This window comes from Streptopelia decaocto (assembly GCF_964273445.1).
Source record: "Streptopelia decaocto genome assembly, contig: HAP1_SCAFFOLD_2269, whole genome shotgun sequence".
In the NCBI taxonomy this organism is placed as follows: Eukaryota; Metazoa; Chordata; class Aves; order Columbiformes; family Columbidae; genus Streptopelia; species Streptopelia decaocto.
This window is the reverse complement of record NW_028116742.1, coordinates 258-16,896: the sequence shown is the minus strand read 5'-3', so window position 1 is coordinate 16,896 and position 16,639 is coordinate 258. Positions and strand designations below refer to the sequence as shown.

The window sequence follows — 16,639 nt, the reverse complement described above, 5'->3', positions numbered from 1 at the left end:
GGTGAAGGGGAGCGCGACAAAGGGGGGGGTCACCCCCCGCTTCTCTGTGCAAAAAATCATCACCAATAAACCAACTATTTGCTGAAAATCCCTCGATTTTGCGGCGCGCCCCCCCCCGCCGTTCCCATGGCAACGGGACGGTCCATTCTCTCCTCCCCCCCCCGCCCCGCCCCGCCTTGGTACGCTCCATGCAAATGACCCCGCTCCACCAATCGAAGCCCCGCATGCAAATACCAAGCCAGAGGGGCGGGGAGCAGCGGGAAGAGTGACGGCGGGGAGAACCTATCAGCACCGCGCACGCAACTCGCTGACCTATTGAAAGCGAGGGGGCGGGGAGTAGGGAAAGAGTGACGGCGGCGGGAGCCAATCGGCGGAGGGCGCTGCCGTCTCCCGCCGCGGCCGCCGTAGGCGCCGCTTTTCCCGCCCGTCCCCTCATCGTTGCCGTCCCCTCATCGTCCCCCCGGTCCCCTCACCGTCCCCCCGGTCCCCTCATCGTCCCCCCGGTCCCCTCACCGTCCCCCCCGCCGCCATGGGCTTCCTCAAGCTCATCGAGATCGAGAACTTCAAATCGTACAAAGGCCGCCAGATCATCGGGCCGTTCCGCCGCTTCACCGCCATCATCGGCCCCAACGGCTCCGGTGAGGCCGCGGGCTGACGGGGTTTGGGGTGCCGGCCCATGGAGGGGCCTTCGGGGGATCCCGGAGTCCCGTGGGGTGCCCCCTGTCATCCCACACCCCCTCTGGTTTGGGGGGGTCTCCCCCTTCCCGCTTCCTTCACCTTCCTTTTCTACCCCTGCCATTCCATGGGGTTCCCCCCCCATTCCGTGGGGATCCCCCTCATGTTTTGGGGTCCCCCCTTGAGCCCTGCGGACCCCCCTCAAGCCTGGGAGTCCCCCTAGAGCCCCCCCCTTATGTTTTGGGGTCCCCTTTGAGCCTTAGAGCCCCCCCTCAAGCCTTGGGGTCCCCCCTTGACCCTTAGAGGCCCCCTCAAGTCTTGGGGTCCCCCCCAAGCCTTAGAGCCCCCTCTCAAGTCTTGGGGTCCCCCCTCAAATCTTGGGGTCCCCCCTTCATTCTCCCACCCACCTTGGCCCCTGTTCCCCCTTCCTCCAACCTTCCCCCTTCTGGGGACCCCCCTGAAGCCTTGGGGTCCCCCCTTGACCCTTAGAGCCCCCCTTCAAATCTTGGGGTCCCCCCTTGACCCTTAGAGCTCCCCCTCAAGTCTTGGGGTCCCCCCTTCATTCTTCCACCCTCCTTGGCCCCTGTTCCCCCTTCCTCCAACCTTCCCCCTTTTGGGGACCCACCTCAAATCTTGGGGTCCCCCCTTGACCATTAGAGGCCCCCTCAAGTCTTGGGGTCCCCCTTGATCCCTATAGACCTCCCTCAAGCCTTGGGGTCCCCCTTGATCCCTATAGACCCTCCTCAAGTCTTGGGGTCCCCCTTGACCCTTAGAGCCCCCCCTCAAATCTTGGAGTCCCTAGAGACCCCTCTCAAGTCTTGGGGTCCCCCCTCAAGTCTTGGGGTCCCCCCCAAGCCTTAGAGCCCCCTCTCAAGTCTTGGGGTCCCCGCTCAAGTCTTGGGGTCCCCCCTTGATCCCTATAGACCTCCCTCAAGTCTTGGGGTCCCCCTTGAGCCTTAGAGCCCCCCCTCAAATCTTGGAGACCCCCCTCAAGTCTTGGGGTCCCCCTTGAGCCTTAGAGCCCCCCCTCAAATCTTGGAGACCCCCCTCAAGTCTTGGGGTCCCCCTTCATTCTCCCACCCTCCTTGGCCCCTGTTCCCCCTTCCTCCAACCTTCCCCCTTCTGGGGACCCCCCTCAAATCTTGGGGTCCCCCTTGAGCCCTGGGGACCCCCCTAAGTCTTGGGGTCCCCCTTGACCCTTAGAGCCCCCCCTCAAGTCTTGGGGTCCCCCCTTGATCCCTATAGACCTTCCTCAAGACTTGGGGTCCCCCCTTGATCCCTATAGACCTCCCTCAAGTCTTGGGGTCCCCCTTGACCCTTAGAGCCCCCCCTCAAATCTTGGAGACCCCCCTCAAGTCTTGGGGTCCCCCCTTCATTCTCCCACCCTCCTTGGCCCCTGTTCCCCCTTCCTCCAACCTTCCCCCTTCTGGGGACTCCACTCAAGTCTTGGGGTCCCCCCTTGACCCTTAGAGCCCCCTTTTCAACTCTTGGGGTCTCCCCTTGCCCCCCTTTGTCCCCCGCAGGTAAATCCAACCTGATGGACGCCATCAGCTTCGTTTTGGGGGAGAAAACGAGCAATCTGCGCGTGAAAACCCTGCGGGACCTGATCCACGGGGCGCCGGTGGGGAAGCCGGCGGCCAACCGCGCCCTGGTCAGCATGGTGTACTCGGAGGAGGGCGCCGAGGACCGCACCTTCGCCCGCCTCATCGTGGGTACGAGGGGGGGACGCACGGATTTGGGGGGGGGCCAGGGCTTGGGGGGGCCGCCGTGACCCCCCCGCATCGCTGGGCGCAGGGAGCTCGTCCGAGTACAAGATCAACAACCGGGTGGTGCAGCTGAGCGAGTACAGCGAGGAGCTGGAGAAGCTGGGCATCCTCATCAAGGCCAGGAACTTCCTCGTCTTCCAGGTTGGGGGGGGTTTGGGGGGGTCAGGGGGGGGTTTGGGGGTTTAGAGGGGATTTTGGGGGGTCTATGGGGCGTTTGGGGGGGTCTATGGGGGATTTGGGGGGTCAGTGGGGGGTTTGGGGGGTCTGTGGGGGGTTTCGGGGGGTTTAGAGGGGATTTTGGGGGGTCTATGGGGGGTTTGGGGAAGGCTATGGGGGGGCTATGGGGGGTTTTGGGGGTTCTTGGGGCGTTTGGGGGGGGTCTATGGGGCGTTTGGGGGGGTCTATGGGGGATTTGGGGGGTCTGTGGGGGGTTTAGAGGGGATTTTGGGGGGTCTATGGGGGGTTTGGGGAAGGCTATGGGGGGGCTATGGGGGGTTTTGGGGGTTCTTGGGGCGTTTTGGGGGGGTCTATGGGGGGTTTTGGGGGGTCTATGGGGGGTTCTTGGGGCATTTGGGGGGGTCTATGCGGGGCTTGGGGGGGTCTATGGGGGGTTTGGGGGAGTCTGTGGGGGGTTCTTGGGGTGTTTGGGGGGTTCTTGGGGGGTTTTGCGGGGTCTATGGGGGGTCTATGGGGGGTTCTTGGGGTGTTGGGGGGTCTATGGGGGTTTGGGGGGTCTATGGGGGGTTCTTGGGGCATTTGGGGGGGTCTATGGGGGGTTTGGGGGATTCTTGGGGGGTCAATGGGGGGTTTGGGGGTCAATGGGGGGTTTGGGGGGTTTTGGGGGGGTCTGTGGGGGCTTTTGGGAGGGTCAATGGAGGGTTTGGGGGGTCAGTGGGGGGTTTGGGGGGGTTTAGAGGGGATTTTGGGGGATCTATGGGGGGTTTTGGGGGGGTTTGTGGGGGGTTTGGGGGGGTTTAGAGGGGATTTTGGGGGTCTATGGGAGGTTTTGGGGGGTCTATGGGAGGTTTTGGGGGGTCTATGGGGGGTTTGGGGGGGTCTATGGGGGGTTTTGGGGGGTTTGGGGAGGGAAGTGGGAGTTGGAGGGAGCTTGGGGTATGGGGGGGGGTTGAGGGGGAATTTGGGGGGTTAAGTGGGGGTCTGGGGGGGGTTGGGGGGTCTATGGGGGGTTTTGAGGGGGTTTGGGGGGGGGAAGTGGGAGTTGGACGGAGCTTGGGGGGGTTGAGGGGGAATTTGGGGGGTTAAGTGGGGGTTTGGGGGGGTCTATGGGGGGTGAAGTGGGGGTTTGGGGGGGTATGAGGGGTTTGAGATGCATTTTGGGGCACTTTCTGTGGGTTTTTGGGGCACTTTGTGGGTTTTTGGGCCCGTATGTGGATTTGGCGGGACTGTTGGGGCCCCCCTGGATTGGGGAGCATTTTGGGGTGTTCTGTGTGGATTTTTTTGGGGTCCCCCATTTTTAGAACATGGTTGAGTCCACACTGATGAACCCCAAAGAAAGGGGCTTTTTGGTGTGGATTTTGGGGCACTTTATATGGATTTTGGGGACTATATGAGGATTTGGCGGGACTTGTGAGTCACTTGTGCCTTTGTGAGCCCCGTCTGGATTCAGGAGCATTTTGGGATGTTCTGTGTGGATTTTTTGGGGATCCCCTCCTTTTTTGGGTGTATTCGAGTCCACACTGATGAACCCCAAAGAACATGGTTTGTAGGGTGGATTTTGGGGGCTATTTGTGTGGATTTTTGGGGCACTTTCTGTGGATTTTGGGCCTGTATGTGGATCTGGCGGGACTCTTGGGGCCCCCCTGGATTCAGGAGCATTTTGGGGTGTTCTGTGTGGATTTTTTGGGGGTCCCCCCCTTTTTAGACCACAATTGAGTCCACACTGATGAACCCCAAAGAGCATGGTTTGTAGGGTGGATTTTTGGGGCTATTTGTGTGCATTTGGGGGCACTTTCTGTGGATTTTTGGGCCCGTATGTGGATTTGGCGGGACTGTTGGGGCCCCCCTGGATTGGGGAGCATTTTGGGGTGTTCTGTGTGGATTTTTTGGGTGTATTCGAGTCCACACTGATGAACCCCAAAGAACATGGTTTGTAGGGCTGATTTTGGGGCACTTTGTGTGGATTTTGGGGCACTTTGTGTGGATTTTGGGGCACTTTGTGTGCATTTTGGGGCACTTTCTGTGGGTTTTTGGGCCCGTATGTGGATTTGGCGGGACTGTTGGCTCCCCCCTTGATCGGGCAGCGTTTTGGGGTGATTCCCATGGATTTTGGGGTCCGTTTCAGGGCGCGGTGGAGTCCATCACTATGAAGAACCCCAAGGAATGGGGGGTCTTAGGGTGCATTTTGGGGCACTTTCTGTGGATTTTTGGGCCCGTAATTGCATTTGGCGGGGCTGTTGGCCCCCCCCTGGCTCGGGGAGCGTTTTGGGGTGATTCCCCTGGATTTTGGGGTCCGTTTCAGGGCGCGGTGGAGTCCATCGCCATGAAGAACCCCAAGGAATGGGGGGTCTTGGGGTGCATTTTGGGGCACTTTCTGTGGATTTTGGGGCACTTTCTGTGGGTTTTTGGGCCCGTATGTGGATTTGGCGGGGCTGTTGGCCCCCCCCTGGATCGGGCAGCGTTTTGGGGTGTCTCCCATGGATTTTGGGTCTGTTTCAGGGCGCGGTGGAGTCCATCGCCATGAAGAACCCCAAGGAGCGCACGGCGCTGTTTGAGGAGATCAGCCGCTCGGGGGAGCTGGCGCCCGAGTACGAGCGGCGCCGCAAGGAGATGGTGAAGGCCGAGGAGGACACGCAGTTCAACTACCACCGCAAGAAGAACATCGCGGCCGAGCGCAAGGAGGCCAAGCAGGAGAAGGAGGAGGTGGGACCCCGAAATCGCCCCCAGGACCCCAAAGTAGAGCCCCGAACACCATGGGGCACCCGGTCAGCACGTGGATGGGAGACCAGCTGGGTCCACAGGGGGCTCTCCTGCCCCTCTGCTCTGCCCTTGATAACAGGGTTCAGTTCAGATACTATCAGGTTACACTTGGGGAACTCATATGTGCGTGTATATATACATATATATGTATGTATATAGTATGTGCAGCCATCTCATCTGATCTGGGAAGCTAAGCAGGGTCGGGCCCGGTCAGCACTTGGATGGGAGACCAGCTGGGTCCACAGGGGGCTCTCCTGCCCCTCTGCTCTGCCCTTGATAACAGGGTTCAGTTCAGATACTATCAGGATATACTTGGGGAACTTGTATGTGTATATATATACATACGTATATAGTATATGTAGCCATAGCACCCTGAGAACGCCCCATATCGTCTGATCTGGGAAGCTAAGCAGGGTCGGGCCCGCTCAGTGCTTGGATGGGAGACCATGTATAGATACACAGCCATAGCACCTTGAGAACGCCTGAGCTGCGAAGCTAAGCAGGGTCGGGCCCGGTCAGTACTTGGATGGGAGACGTCATACATATATATATATATATATATATGTAGACAGCCATAGCACCCTGAGAATGCCTGCTCTGGGAAGCTAAGCAGGGTCTGCCCCGGTCAGTGCTTGGATGGGAGACCAGTGGGGTTCTCCTGCCCCTCTGCTCTGCCCTTGAGTAAAGGGTTTAGTTCGGATACTATCAGGATATACTTGGGGAACTCATATGAGTGTATATATATATATATGCGTATATAGTACATGCAGCCATAGCACCCTGAGATCGCCCCATCTCGTCTGATCTGGGAAGCTAAGCAGGGTCGGGCCCGGTCAGTGCTTGGATGGGAGACCAGCGGGGTTCTCCTGCCCCTCTGCTCTGCCCTTGATAACAGGGTTCAGTTCAGATACTATCAGGATACACTTGGGGAACTTGCATGCATACACATATATATATATATACACACACACATATATATATATATATATATATATAGTATATGTAGGCATAGCACCCTGAGATCGCCCCATCTCATCTGATGTGGGAAGCTAAGCAGGGTCGGGCCCGCTCAGTGCTTGGATGGGAGACGTTATATATATATCCACACAGCCATAGCATCCTGAGAATGGCTGATCTGGGAAGCTAAGCAGGGTCCGCCCTGGTCAGTGCTTGGATGGGAGACCAGCGGGGTTCTCCTGCCCCTCTGCTCTGCCATTGATAACAGGGTTCAGTTCGGATACTATCAGGATACACTTGGGGAACTTGTATGCATACACATTTATACATATATACACACACACACATATATATATATATATATATAGTATATGTAGGCATAGCACCCTGAGAACACCCCATCTCGTCTGATCTGGGAAGCTAAGCAGGGTCGGGCCCGGTCAGTGCTTGGATGGGAGACCTTATATATATACACACAGCCATAGCACCCTGAGAATGCCTGATCTGGGAAGCTAAGCAGGGTCCGCCCTGGTCAGTGCTTGGATGGGAGACCAGCTGGTCCAGAGAGGTTCTCCCGCCCCTCTGCTCTGCCATTGATAACAGGGTTCAGTTCAGATACTATCAGGATACACTTGGGGAACTCACATGTGCGTATACATGTATATAGTACATGCAGCTGGTGGGGGACACCCCTGACGCCGCCCCTGTGCCCGGCAGGCGGACCGTTACCAGCGCCTGAAGGACGAGGTGGTGCGCGCCCAGGTGCAGCTGCAGCTCTTCAAGCTCTACCACAACGAGGCCGAGATCGAGAAGCTCAACAAGGAGCTGGCCCTGAAGAACCGCGAGATCGACAAGGACAAGAAGCGCATGGACCGCGTGGAGGACGAGCTCAAGGACCGCAAGAAGGAGCTGGGCAAGATGATGCGCGAGCAGCAGCAGATCGAGAAGGAGATCAAGTGAGGAGCCCCTCCGGGCTGAAGGGGGTTGGGGAGGGCTCCAAAATACCCTGGATTGAATGAGTTTGGATGGGGAAAAGGAGCTCGAGACCCCCCAGAGTTAAAGATGGTGACAAGTTCTGGAGATGCTTCAGATTGATTCATATTGAGAAGGAAAAGGAGCTTGAGACCCCCCAGAATTAAAGATGGTGACACGTTCCAAAAGTGCTTCAGATTGATTGATATTGATGGGGAAAAGGAGCTTGAGACCCCCCCAGAATTAATTAAAGATGGTGACACGTTCCAAAAGTGCTTCAGATTGATTCATATTGAGAAGGAAAAGGAGCTTGAGAACCCCCAGAATTAAAGATGGTGACAAGTTCCAAAAATGCTTCAAATTAGTTGATATTGAGAAGGAAAAGGAGCTTGAGACCCCCCCAGAATTAAAGATGGTGACAAGTTCTGGAAACGCTTCAAATAATTAATTGATATTAATAGGGAAAAGGAGTTTGAGACCCCCCAAAATTAAAGATGGTGACAAGTTCTAGAAATGCTTCAAATAAATTAATATTGACAAGGGAAAGGAGCTTGAGAACCCCCAGAATTAAAGATGGTGAGAAGTCCTGGAAATGCTCAAAATTCATTGATTTTAATAGGGAAAAGGACTCAGGGCTGAACCAGAAGAGTCTCTGGTACATCGAGGCCAAGGAGAACACATTGTTGGTTTAAAATAATGGTATTTTGGGCAGGGAAAAGGACTCAGGGCTGAACCAGAAGAGTCTCTGGTACATCAAGGCCAAGCAGAACACATTGTTGGTTTAAAATGATGGTATTTTGGGCAGGGAAAAGGACTCGGAACTGAACCAGGAGAGTCCCTGGTACATCATGGCCAAGTAGAATGTGTCACCAGGCCAAGGAGAACATGTCTTTGGTTTAAAATAATGGTATTTTGGGCAGGGAAAAGGACTCAGGGCTGAACCAGAAGAGTCTCTGGTACATCAAGGCCAAGCAGAACACATTGTTGGTTTAAAATAATGGTATTTTGGGCAGGGAAAAGGACTCGGAACTGAACCAGGAGAGTCCCTGGTACATCAAGGCCAAGTAGAATGTGTCACCAGGCCAAGGAGAACATGTCTTTGGTTTAAAATAACCCTATTTTCACAGGGAAAAGGACTCAGGGCTGAACCAGAAGAGTCTCTGGTACATCGAGGCCAAGGAGAACATGTCGCTATTGTAAAATAACCCTGTTTTCCCAGGGAAAAGGACTCGGAGCTGAACCAGAAGCGGCCCCAGTACATCAAGGCCAAGGAGAACACGTCGCACAAGATCAAGAAGCTGGAGGCGGCGCGCAAGGCGCTGCAGAACGCGCAGAAGCAGCACAAGAAGCGGCAGGGGGACATGGACGAGCTGGAGCGCGACATGGGCGCCGTGGAGAAGGCGCGGCAGGAGTTCGAGGAGCGCATGGAGGAGGAGAGCCAGAGCCAGGGCCGCGACCTCACGCTCGAGGAGAACCAGGTGACGCCGAAATGGCCCGGCTGGGCCTTGGTTGGGCCTTGGTTGGGCCTTGGTTGGGCCTTGGTTGGGCTTTGGTTGGCCCTGGTTGGGCTTTGGTTGGCCCTAGTTGGGCCTTGGTTGGCCCTGGTTGGGTCTAGTTGGGCCCTAGTTGGGCCTTGGTGGGCCTTGGTTGGCCCTGGTTGGGCCTTGGTGGGCCCTGGTTGGGCCTTGATGGGCCCTAGTTGGGCTTTGGTTGGCCCTAGTTGGGCTTTGGTTGGGCTTTGGTTGGGCCTTGGTTGGGCCTTGGTTGGGCCTTGGTTGGGCCTTGGTTGGGCCTTGGTTGGGCCTTGGTTGGCCCTGGTTGGGCTTTGGTTGGCCCTAGTTGGGCCTTGGTTGGGCCTTGGTTGGGCCTTGGTTGGGCCTTGGTTGGGCTTTGGTTGGGCTTTGGTTGGGCTTTGGTTGGCCTTGGTTGGGCTTTGGTTGGGCTTTGGTTGGGCCTTGGTTGGGCCTTGGTTGGGCCTTGGTTGGCCTTGGTTGGGCCTTGGTTGGGCCTTGGTTGGGCCTTGGTTGGGCTTTGGTTGGGCTTTGGTTGGGCTTTGGTTGGGCTTTGGTTGGGCTTTGGTTGGGCCTTGGTTGGCCTTGGTTGGCCTTGGTTGGGCCTTGGTTGGGCCCTTGGTTGTCCCTTTGGTTGTCCCTTTGGTTGTCCCTTTGGTTGTCCCCTTTGGTTGTCCCCTTTGGTTGTCCCCTTGGTTGTCCCCTTGGTTGTCCCTTTGGTTGTCCCTTTGGTTGTCCCCTTGGTTGCCCCCTTGGTTGCCCCCTTGGTTGTCCCCTTTGGTTGTCCCCTTTGGTTGCCCCTTTGGTTGCCCCTTTGGTTGCCCCTTTGGTTGTCCCCTTGGTTGCCCCCTTGGTTGGCCCTTTGGTTGCCCCTTTTGTTGGCCCTCAGTTGGCCCTCAGTTGGCCCTTGGTTGTCCCAGTGTCCCCGGTCCCGGCTGACACGCGGTGCGGTGCAGGTGAAGCAGTATGGTTGTCCCCGGTTGTCCCTGGTTGTCCCCGGTTGTCCCCGGTGTCCCCGGTGTCCCGGTGTCCCCGGTCCCGGCTGACGCGCGGTGCGGTGCAGGTGAAGCAGTATGGTTGTCCCCGGTTGTCCCCGGTGTCCCGGTGTCCCCGGTCCCGGCTGACGCGCGGTGCGGTGCAGGTGAAGCAGTATGGTTGTCCCGGTGTCCCCGGTGTCCCCGGTCCCGGCTGACACATGGTGCGGTGCAGGTGAAGCAGTATGGTTGTCCCTGGTTGTCCCCGGTTGTCCCCGGTTGTCCCGGTGTCCCCGGTCCCGGCTGACGCGCGGTGCGGTGCAGGTGAAGCAGTATGGTTGTCCCGGTGTCCCCGGTCCCGGCTGACCGCGGTGCGGTGCAGGTGAAGCAGTATGGTTGTCCCGGTGTCCCGGTGTCCCCGGTCCCGGCTGACGCGCGGTGCGGTGCAGGTGAAGCAGTATGGTTGTCCCCGGTTGTCCCCGGTTGTCCCCGGTTGTCCCCGGTGTCCCCGGTGTCCCCGGTGTCCCGGTGTCCCGGTGTCCCTGTTCCCGGCTGACGCGCGGTGCGGTGCAGGTGAAGCAGTATGGTTGTCCCCGGTTGTCCCCGGTTGTCCCCGGTTGTCCCCGGTTGTCCCGGTGTCCCCGGTGTCCCGGTGTCCCCGGTCCCGGCTGACACGCGGTGCGGTGCAGGTGAAGCAGTATGGTTGTCCCGGTGTCCCTGGTTGTCCCGGTGTCCCTGTTCCCGGCTGACGCGCGGTGCGGTGCAGGTGAAGCAGTATGGTTGTCCCGGTGTCCCCGGTCCCGGCTGACGCGCGGTGCGGTGCAGGTGAAGCAGTATGGTTGTCCCGGTGTCCCCGGTCCCGGTTTGACGTGGTGCGTGGGTGCAGGTGAAGCGCTACCACCGGCTGAAGGAAGAGGCCAGCAAGCGCGCGGCCACGCTGGCCCAGGAGCTCGAGAAGTTCAACCGCGACCAGAAGGCCGACCAGGACCGGCTGGACCTGGAGGAGAGGAAGAAGGTGGAGACCGAGGTGAGGCCGCGGGGACCCCTGGGACCCCCAAACCCCCCTGGACACCCCAAACCCCCCCAAGACACCCCAAACCCCCCTGGACACCCCAAACCCTCCTGGACACCTGAAACCCCCCTGGGTCCCCCCAAACCCCCCCTGACACCCCAAACCCCCCTGGGTCCCCAAAAACCCCCTGGACACCCCAAACCCCCCCAAGACACCCCAAACCCTCCTGGACACCCCAAACCCCCCTGGGTCCCCCCAAACCCCCCCTGACACCCCAAACCCCCCTGGGTCCCCCCAAACCCCTCTGGACACCTGAAACCCCCCTGGGTACCCCCAGCCCCCCTGGACACCCCAACCCCCCCCACCAGACATCCCCAAACCCCCCGGGTCCTCCCAACACCCCTGGGTCCCCTCAACACCCCCAGACACCCCAACCCTCCCCAGATACCCCAAATTCCCCTGGGTCCCCCCAACCCCCCCCAGACACCCCAAACTCCCTGGGTCCCCCCAAACCCACCTGGATCCCCCAAACCCCCCCCCCCAGACACCCCAAACCCTCCTGGGTCCCCCCAAATCCCCCCAGACACCCCAAACTCCCCCAAAACCCTGAACCCCTCCAGACACCCCAAACCCCCCTGGGTCCCCCCAAACCCCCCCTGGACACCCCAACCCCCCCTGGGTCCCCCCAAACCCCCCCAGACACCCCAAACCCCCCTGGGTCCCCCCAAACCCCCATTGGACACCCCAAACCCCCCTGGGTCCCCCCAAACCCCCCCTGGGTCCCCCAACCCCCCCTGGACACCCGAAACCCCCCTGGGTCCCCCCAAACCCCCCCTGGGTCCCCCAACCCCCCCTGGACACCCGAAACCCCCCTGGGTCCCCCCAACCCCCCCAGACACCCCAAACCCCCCTGGGTCCCCCCAAAGCCCCCCCCACACCCAAAACCTACCCAGACATCACCAAACCCTCCTGGACACCCCAAACCCCCCTGGGTCCCCCAAACCCCCCTGAGTCCCCCCTAAACCCCCCCGGCCGTCCCCCAAAATCCCCTGTCCCCCCCAGGCCAAGATCAAGCAGAAGCTGCGGGAGATCGAGGAGAACCAGAAGCGCATCGAGAAACTGGAGGAGTACATCGCCACCAGCAAGTGAGACCGTGGCCCCAAAGTGTCCCCAAAGTGTCCCCAAAGTGTCCCCAAAGTGTCCCCAAAGTGTCCCCAAAGTGGCCCCAAAACTGGCCCCAAAACTGGCCCAAAGTGTCCCCAAAACTGGCCCTAAACTTGGCCCCAGAGTCCCCAGCCGGCCCCTGTCCCCATTGTCATGCCCCTGTGTGTGTCCCCATCCCCGTGTCCCCAAAGCGGTCACTGAGGTGGCCCCTGTCCCCATGCTCTTGTCCCCAAGGTGGCCCCGAGGTGGCCCCTGTCCCCATGTCCCTGGGGTGGTCCCCAAGCTGTCTCCTGTCCCCATGTCCCCGTCCTCATGTCCCTGGGTTGGTCCCCGAGCTGTCCCCTGTCCCTCGGTTGGTCCCCGAGCTGTCCCCAAGCTGTCCCCATGTCCCCGAGCTGTCCCCTGTCCCATGTCCCTGGGTTGGTCCCCGACCTGTCCCCATGTCCTGGGTCGGTCCCCAAGCTGTCCCCTGTCCCCTGTCCCCGAGCTGTCCCCTGTCCCTATGTCCCTGAGCTGTCCCCGAGCTGTCCCCATGTCCCCGAGCTGTCCCCATGTCCCTGGGTGGGTCCCCGAGCTGTCCCCAAGCTGTCCCCATGTCCCCGAGCTGTCCCCTGTCCCCATGTCCCCGAGCTGTCCCCTGTCCCCGAGCTGTCCCCATGTCTCCATGTCCCCGAGCTGTCCCCTGTCCCCGAGCTGTCCCCATGTCCCCAAGCTGTCCCCGAGCTGTCCCCGTGTCCCCGAGCTGTCCCCGTGTCCCCGAGCTGTCCCCAAGCTGTCCCCATGTCCCCGAGCTGTCCCCATGTCCCTGAGCTGTCCCCATGTCCCCGAGCTGTCCCCATGTCCCCACGTCCCCGAGCTGTCCCCATGTCCCCGAGCTGTCCCCATGTCCCCGAGCTGTCCCCAAGCTGTCCCCATGTCCCCAAGCTGTCCCCATGTCCCCGAGCTGTCCCCTGTCCCCATGTCCCCGAGCTGTCCCCGTGTCCCCATGTCCCCGAGCTGTCCCCATGTCCCCAAGCTGTCCCCATGTCCCCAAGCTGTCCCCTGTCCCCATGTCCCTGAGCTGTCCCATGTCCCCGAGCTGTCCCCGTGTCCCCAAGCTGTCCCCTGTCCCCGAGCTGTCCCCGAGCTGTCCCCTGTCCCCATGTCCCCGAGCTGTCCCCATGTCCCCAAGCTGTCCCCGAGCTGTCCCCTGTCCCCATGTCCCCGAGCTGTCCCCATGTCCCCGAGCTGTCCCCATGTCCCCGAGCTGTCCCCGTGTCCCCGAGCTGTCCCCAAGCTGTCCCCATGTCCCCGAGCTGTCCCCATGTCCCCGAGCTGTCCCCATGTCCCCAAGCTGTCCCCATGTCCCCGAGCTGTCCCCATGTCCCCGAGCTGTCCCCGTGTCCCTGAGCTGTCCCCATGTCCCCGAGCTGTCCCCGTGTCCCCGTCCCCACGTCCCCGAGCTGTGTGTGCGCAGGCAGTCCCTGGAGGAGCAGAAGCGGCTGGAGGGGGAGCTGACGGAGGAGGTGGAGCTGGCCAAGCGCCGCATCGACGAGATCAACAAGGAGCTCAACCAGGTGATGGAGCAGCTGGGGGACGCGCGCATCGACCGCCAGGAGAGCAGCCGCCAGCAGCGCAAGGCCGAGATCATGGACAGCATCAAGCGCCTCTACCCCGGCTCCGTCGTGAGCGATCCCCCCAAAATCACCCCCAAATCACCCCCAAATCACCCCCAAATCCCCCCCAAATCTCCTCAAAATCTTCCCCCAAATCACCCCCAAATCCCCCCAAAATCACCCCCCAAATCTCCCCCCAATCCCCCCAAAGTCTCCCCGAAATCACCCCCAAAGTCTCCCTGAAATCACCCCCAAATCCCCCGAAAATCTTCCCCAAATCTCCTTAAAATCTCCCCCAAATCCCCCCAAAGTCTCCCTGAAATCGCCCCCAAATCCCCCCAAAGCCTCCCCAAAATCACCCCCAAATCCCTCCAAATCCTCCCAAAATCTTCCCCCAAATCCCCCCTATTCCACTCTTGGCCCATTCCACCCCCTTACCCCCCATTTTTGACCCATTCCACCCCCTCACCCCCCATTCCATTCTTGGACCATTCCATCCCCTATTCCATTCTTGGACCATTTCACCCCTATTCCGTTCTTGACCATTCCACCCCCTTACCCCCTATTCCATTCTTGGACCATTCCACCCCCTTACTCCCCATTTTTGGCCCATTCCACCCCTCACCCCTATTCCATTTTTGGACCATTCCACCCCCTCACCCCCTATTCCATTCTTGGCCCATTCCACCCCTCACCCCCTATTCCACTCTTGGACCATTCAACCCCCTCACCCCTATTCCATTCTTGGCCCATTCCACCCCCTCACCCCCTATTCCACTCTTGGACCATTCCACCCCCTCACCCCCATTCCATTCTTGGCCCATTCCACCCCCTCACCCCCCTATTCCATTCTTGGACCATTCCACCCCCTCACCCCCTATTCAATTCTTGGACCATTCCACCCCCTTACTTCCCATTTTTGCCCCATTCCACCCCCTCACCCCCCATTTTTGACCCATTCCACCCCCTCACCCCCCATTCCATTCTTGGACCATTCCATCCCCTATTCCATTCTTGGACCATTTCACCCCTATTCCGTTCTTGGACCATTCCACCCCCTTACCCCTATTCCATTTTTGCCCCATTCCACCCCCTCACCCCTATTCCATTTTTGCCCCATTCCACCCCCTCACCCCTATTCCATTCTTGGCCCATTCCACCCCCTCACCCCTATTCCATTCTTGGACCATTCCACCCCCTCACCCCTATTCCATTCTTGGCCCATTCCACCCCCTCACCCCCCATTCCATTCTTGGACCATTCCATCCCCTATTCCATTCTTGGCCCATTCCACCCCCTCACCCCCTATTTCACTCTTGGCCCATTCCACCCCCTATTCCATTTTTGGACCATTCCACCCCCTCTCCCCCCATTTTTGCCCCATTCCACCCCCTCCCCCCCCATTTTTGCCCATTTCTCCCCCCCCCCGCCCCATATTGAGCCTTTTTCCCCGCGGTGACCCATTTCTGGCTCTTTTGTGCCCAGTACGGCCGCCTGATCGACCTGTGCCAGCCCACGCAGAAGAAATACCAGATCGCGGTCACCAAGGTGCTGGGCAAGAACATGGACGCCATCATCGTGGACTCGGAGAAGACGGGGCGCGACTGCATCCAGTACATCAAGGAGCAGCGCGGGGAGCCCGAGACCTTCCTGCCCCTCGACTACCTGGAGGTGGGGGGGACACCCCCAGTTTGGGGGGTTTGGGGGTTCAATTTGACCTCTTAAGGTTTGGGGACCCCCGTTTCCTCCAAGGAGTTTTGGGGACCCCCGTTTCCTCCAATGGGTTTGGGGACCCCATTGTATTGAACACATGGAGGATCAGCCCAAGACCTTCCTGCCCCTCGACTACCTGGAGGTGGGGGGGACACCCCCAGTTTGGGGGGTTTGGGGGTTCAATTTGACCTCTTAAGGTTTGGGGACCCCAGTTTCCTCCAATGGGTTTTGGGGGCTCCATTGTATTGAACACATGGAGGATCAGCCCAAGACTTCCTGCCCCTCGACTACTTGGAGGTGGGGGGGACACCCCCAGTTTGGGGGGTTTTGGGGTTCAATTTAAGCCCTCAAGGTCCTCCAGGGGGGTTTGGGGACCCCAGTTTCCTCCAATGGGTTTTGGGGGCTCCATTGTATTGAGCACATCAAGGATCAGCCCAAGACCTTCCTGCCCCTCGACTACCTGGAGGTGGGGGGGACACCCCCAGTTTGGGGGGTTTGGGGGTTCAATTTGACCTCTTAAGGTTTGGGGACCCCAGTTTTCTCCAAGGGGTTTGGGGACCCCATTGTATTGAACACATGGAGGATCAGCCCAAGACCTTCCTGCCCCTCGACTACTTGGAGGTGGGGGGGACACCCCCATTTTTGGGGGGTTTTGGGGTTCATATGACCCCCCCAGGGTCTTCCAAGGGGGTTTGGGGACCCCAGTTTCCTCCAATGGGTTTTGGGGGCTCCATTATATTGAGCACATCAAGGATCAGCCCAAGACTTCCTGCCCCTTGACTACTTGGAGGTGGGGGGGACACCCCCAGTTTTGGGGGTTTGGGGGTTCAATTTGACCTCTTAAGGTTTGGGGACCCCAGTTTCCTCCAAGGGGTTTGGGGACCCCATTGTATTGAGCACATGGAGGATCAGCCCAAGACTTCCTGCCCATCGACTACTTGGAGGTGGGGGGGACACCCCCACTTTTGGGGGGTTTTGGGGTTCAATTTAACCCCTCAAGGTCCTCCAAAGGAGTTTGGGGGGACCCTTTTTCCTCCTGGGGGTTTTGGGGGATCCCTATGGGACTCCTGTCCCTCCCCAGGGTTTTGGGGTCCCCATTGACCCCCTGGGGTCCAGCCCTCTCCCCATGGTTTGGGGGGTCACTGTGGGACTCATGTCCCTCCCCAGGGTCTTGGGGGTCCCCATTGACCCCCTTGGGGTCCAGCTCCCTCCCCAGGCTTTTGGGGGATCCCTATGGGACTCCTGTCCCTCCTCATGGTTTTGGGGGTCCCTATTGAACCCCTTGGGGTCCAGCCCCCTCCTGGGGTTTTGGGGGGTCCCTGTGGGACTCCTGACCCTCCCCAGGGTCTTGGGGGTCCCCATT

At 59.5% G+C, this 16,639-nt stretch overlaps 1 protein-coding gene across 1 annotated transcript; it reads left to right on the top strand.

Moving 5' to 3' along the window:
* The first annotated feature begins 397 nt into the window (after positions 1 to 397).
* Positions 398 to 15,325, top strand: LOC309452103 (structural maintenance of chromosomes protein 1A-like). The gene is made up of 10 exons (XM_082076779.1): positions 398 to 638; positions 2,199 to 2,387; positions 2,470 to 2,582; positions 5,118 to 5,321; positions 7,053 to 7,291; positions 8,527 to 8,785; positions 10,679 to 10,819; positions 11,867 to 11,949; positions 13,425 to 13,632; positions 15,049 to 15,325. Exons 1-10 carry the CDS (start codon positions 530 to 532, stop codon positions 15,286 to 15,288), a joined length of 1,785 nt encoding a protein of 594 aa, XP_081932905.1. The 5' UTR covers positions 398 to 529; the 3' UTR covers positions 15,289 to 15,325.
* The last annotated feature ends 1,314 nt before the right edge of the window (positions 15,326 to 16,639 follow it).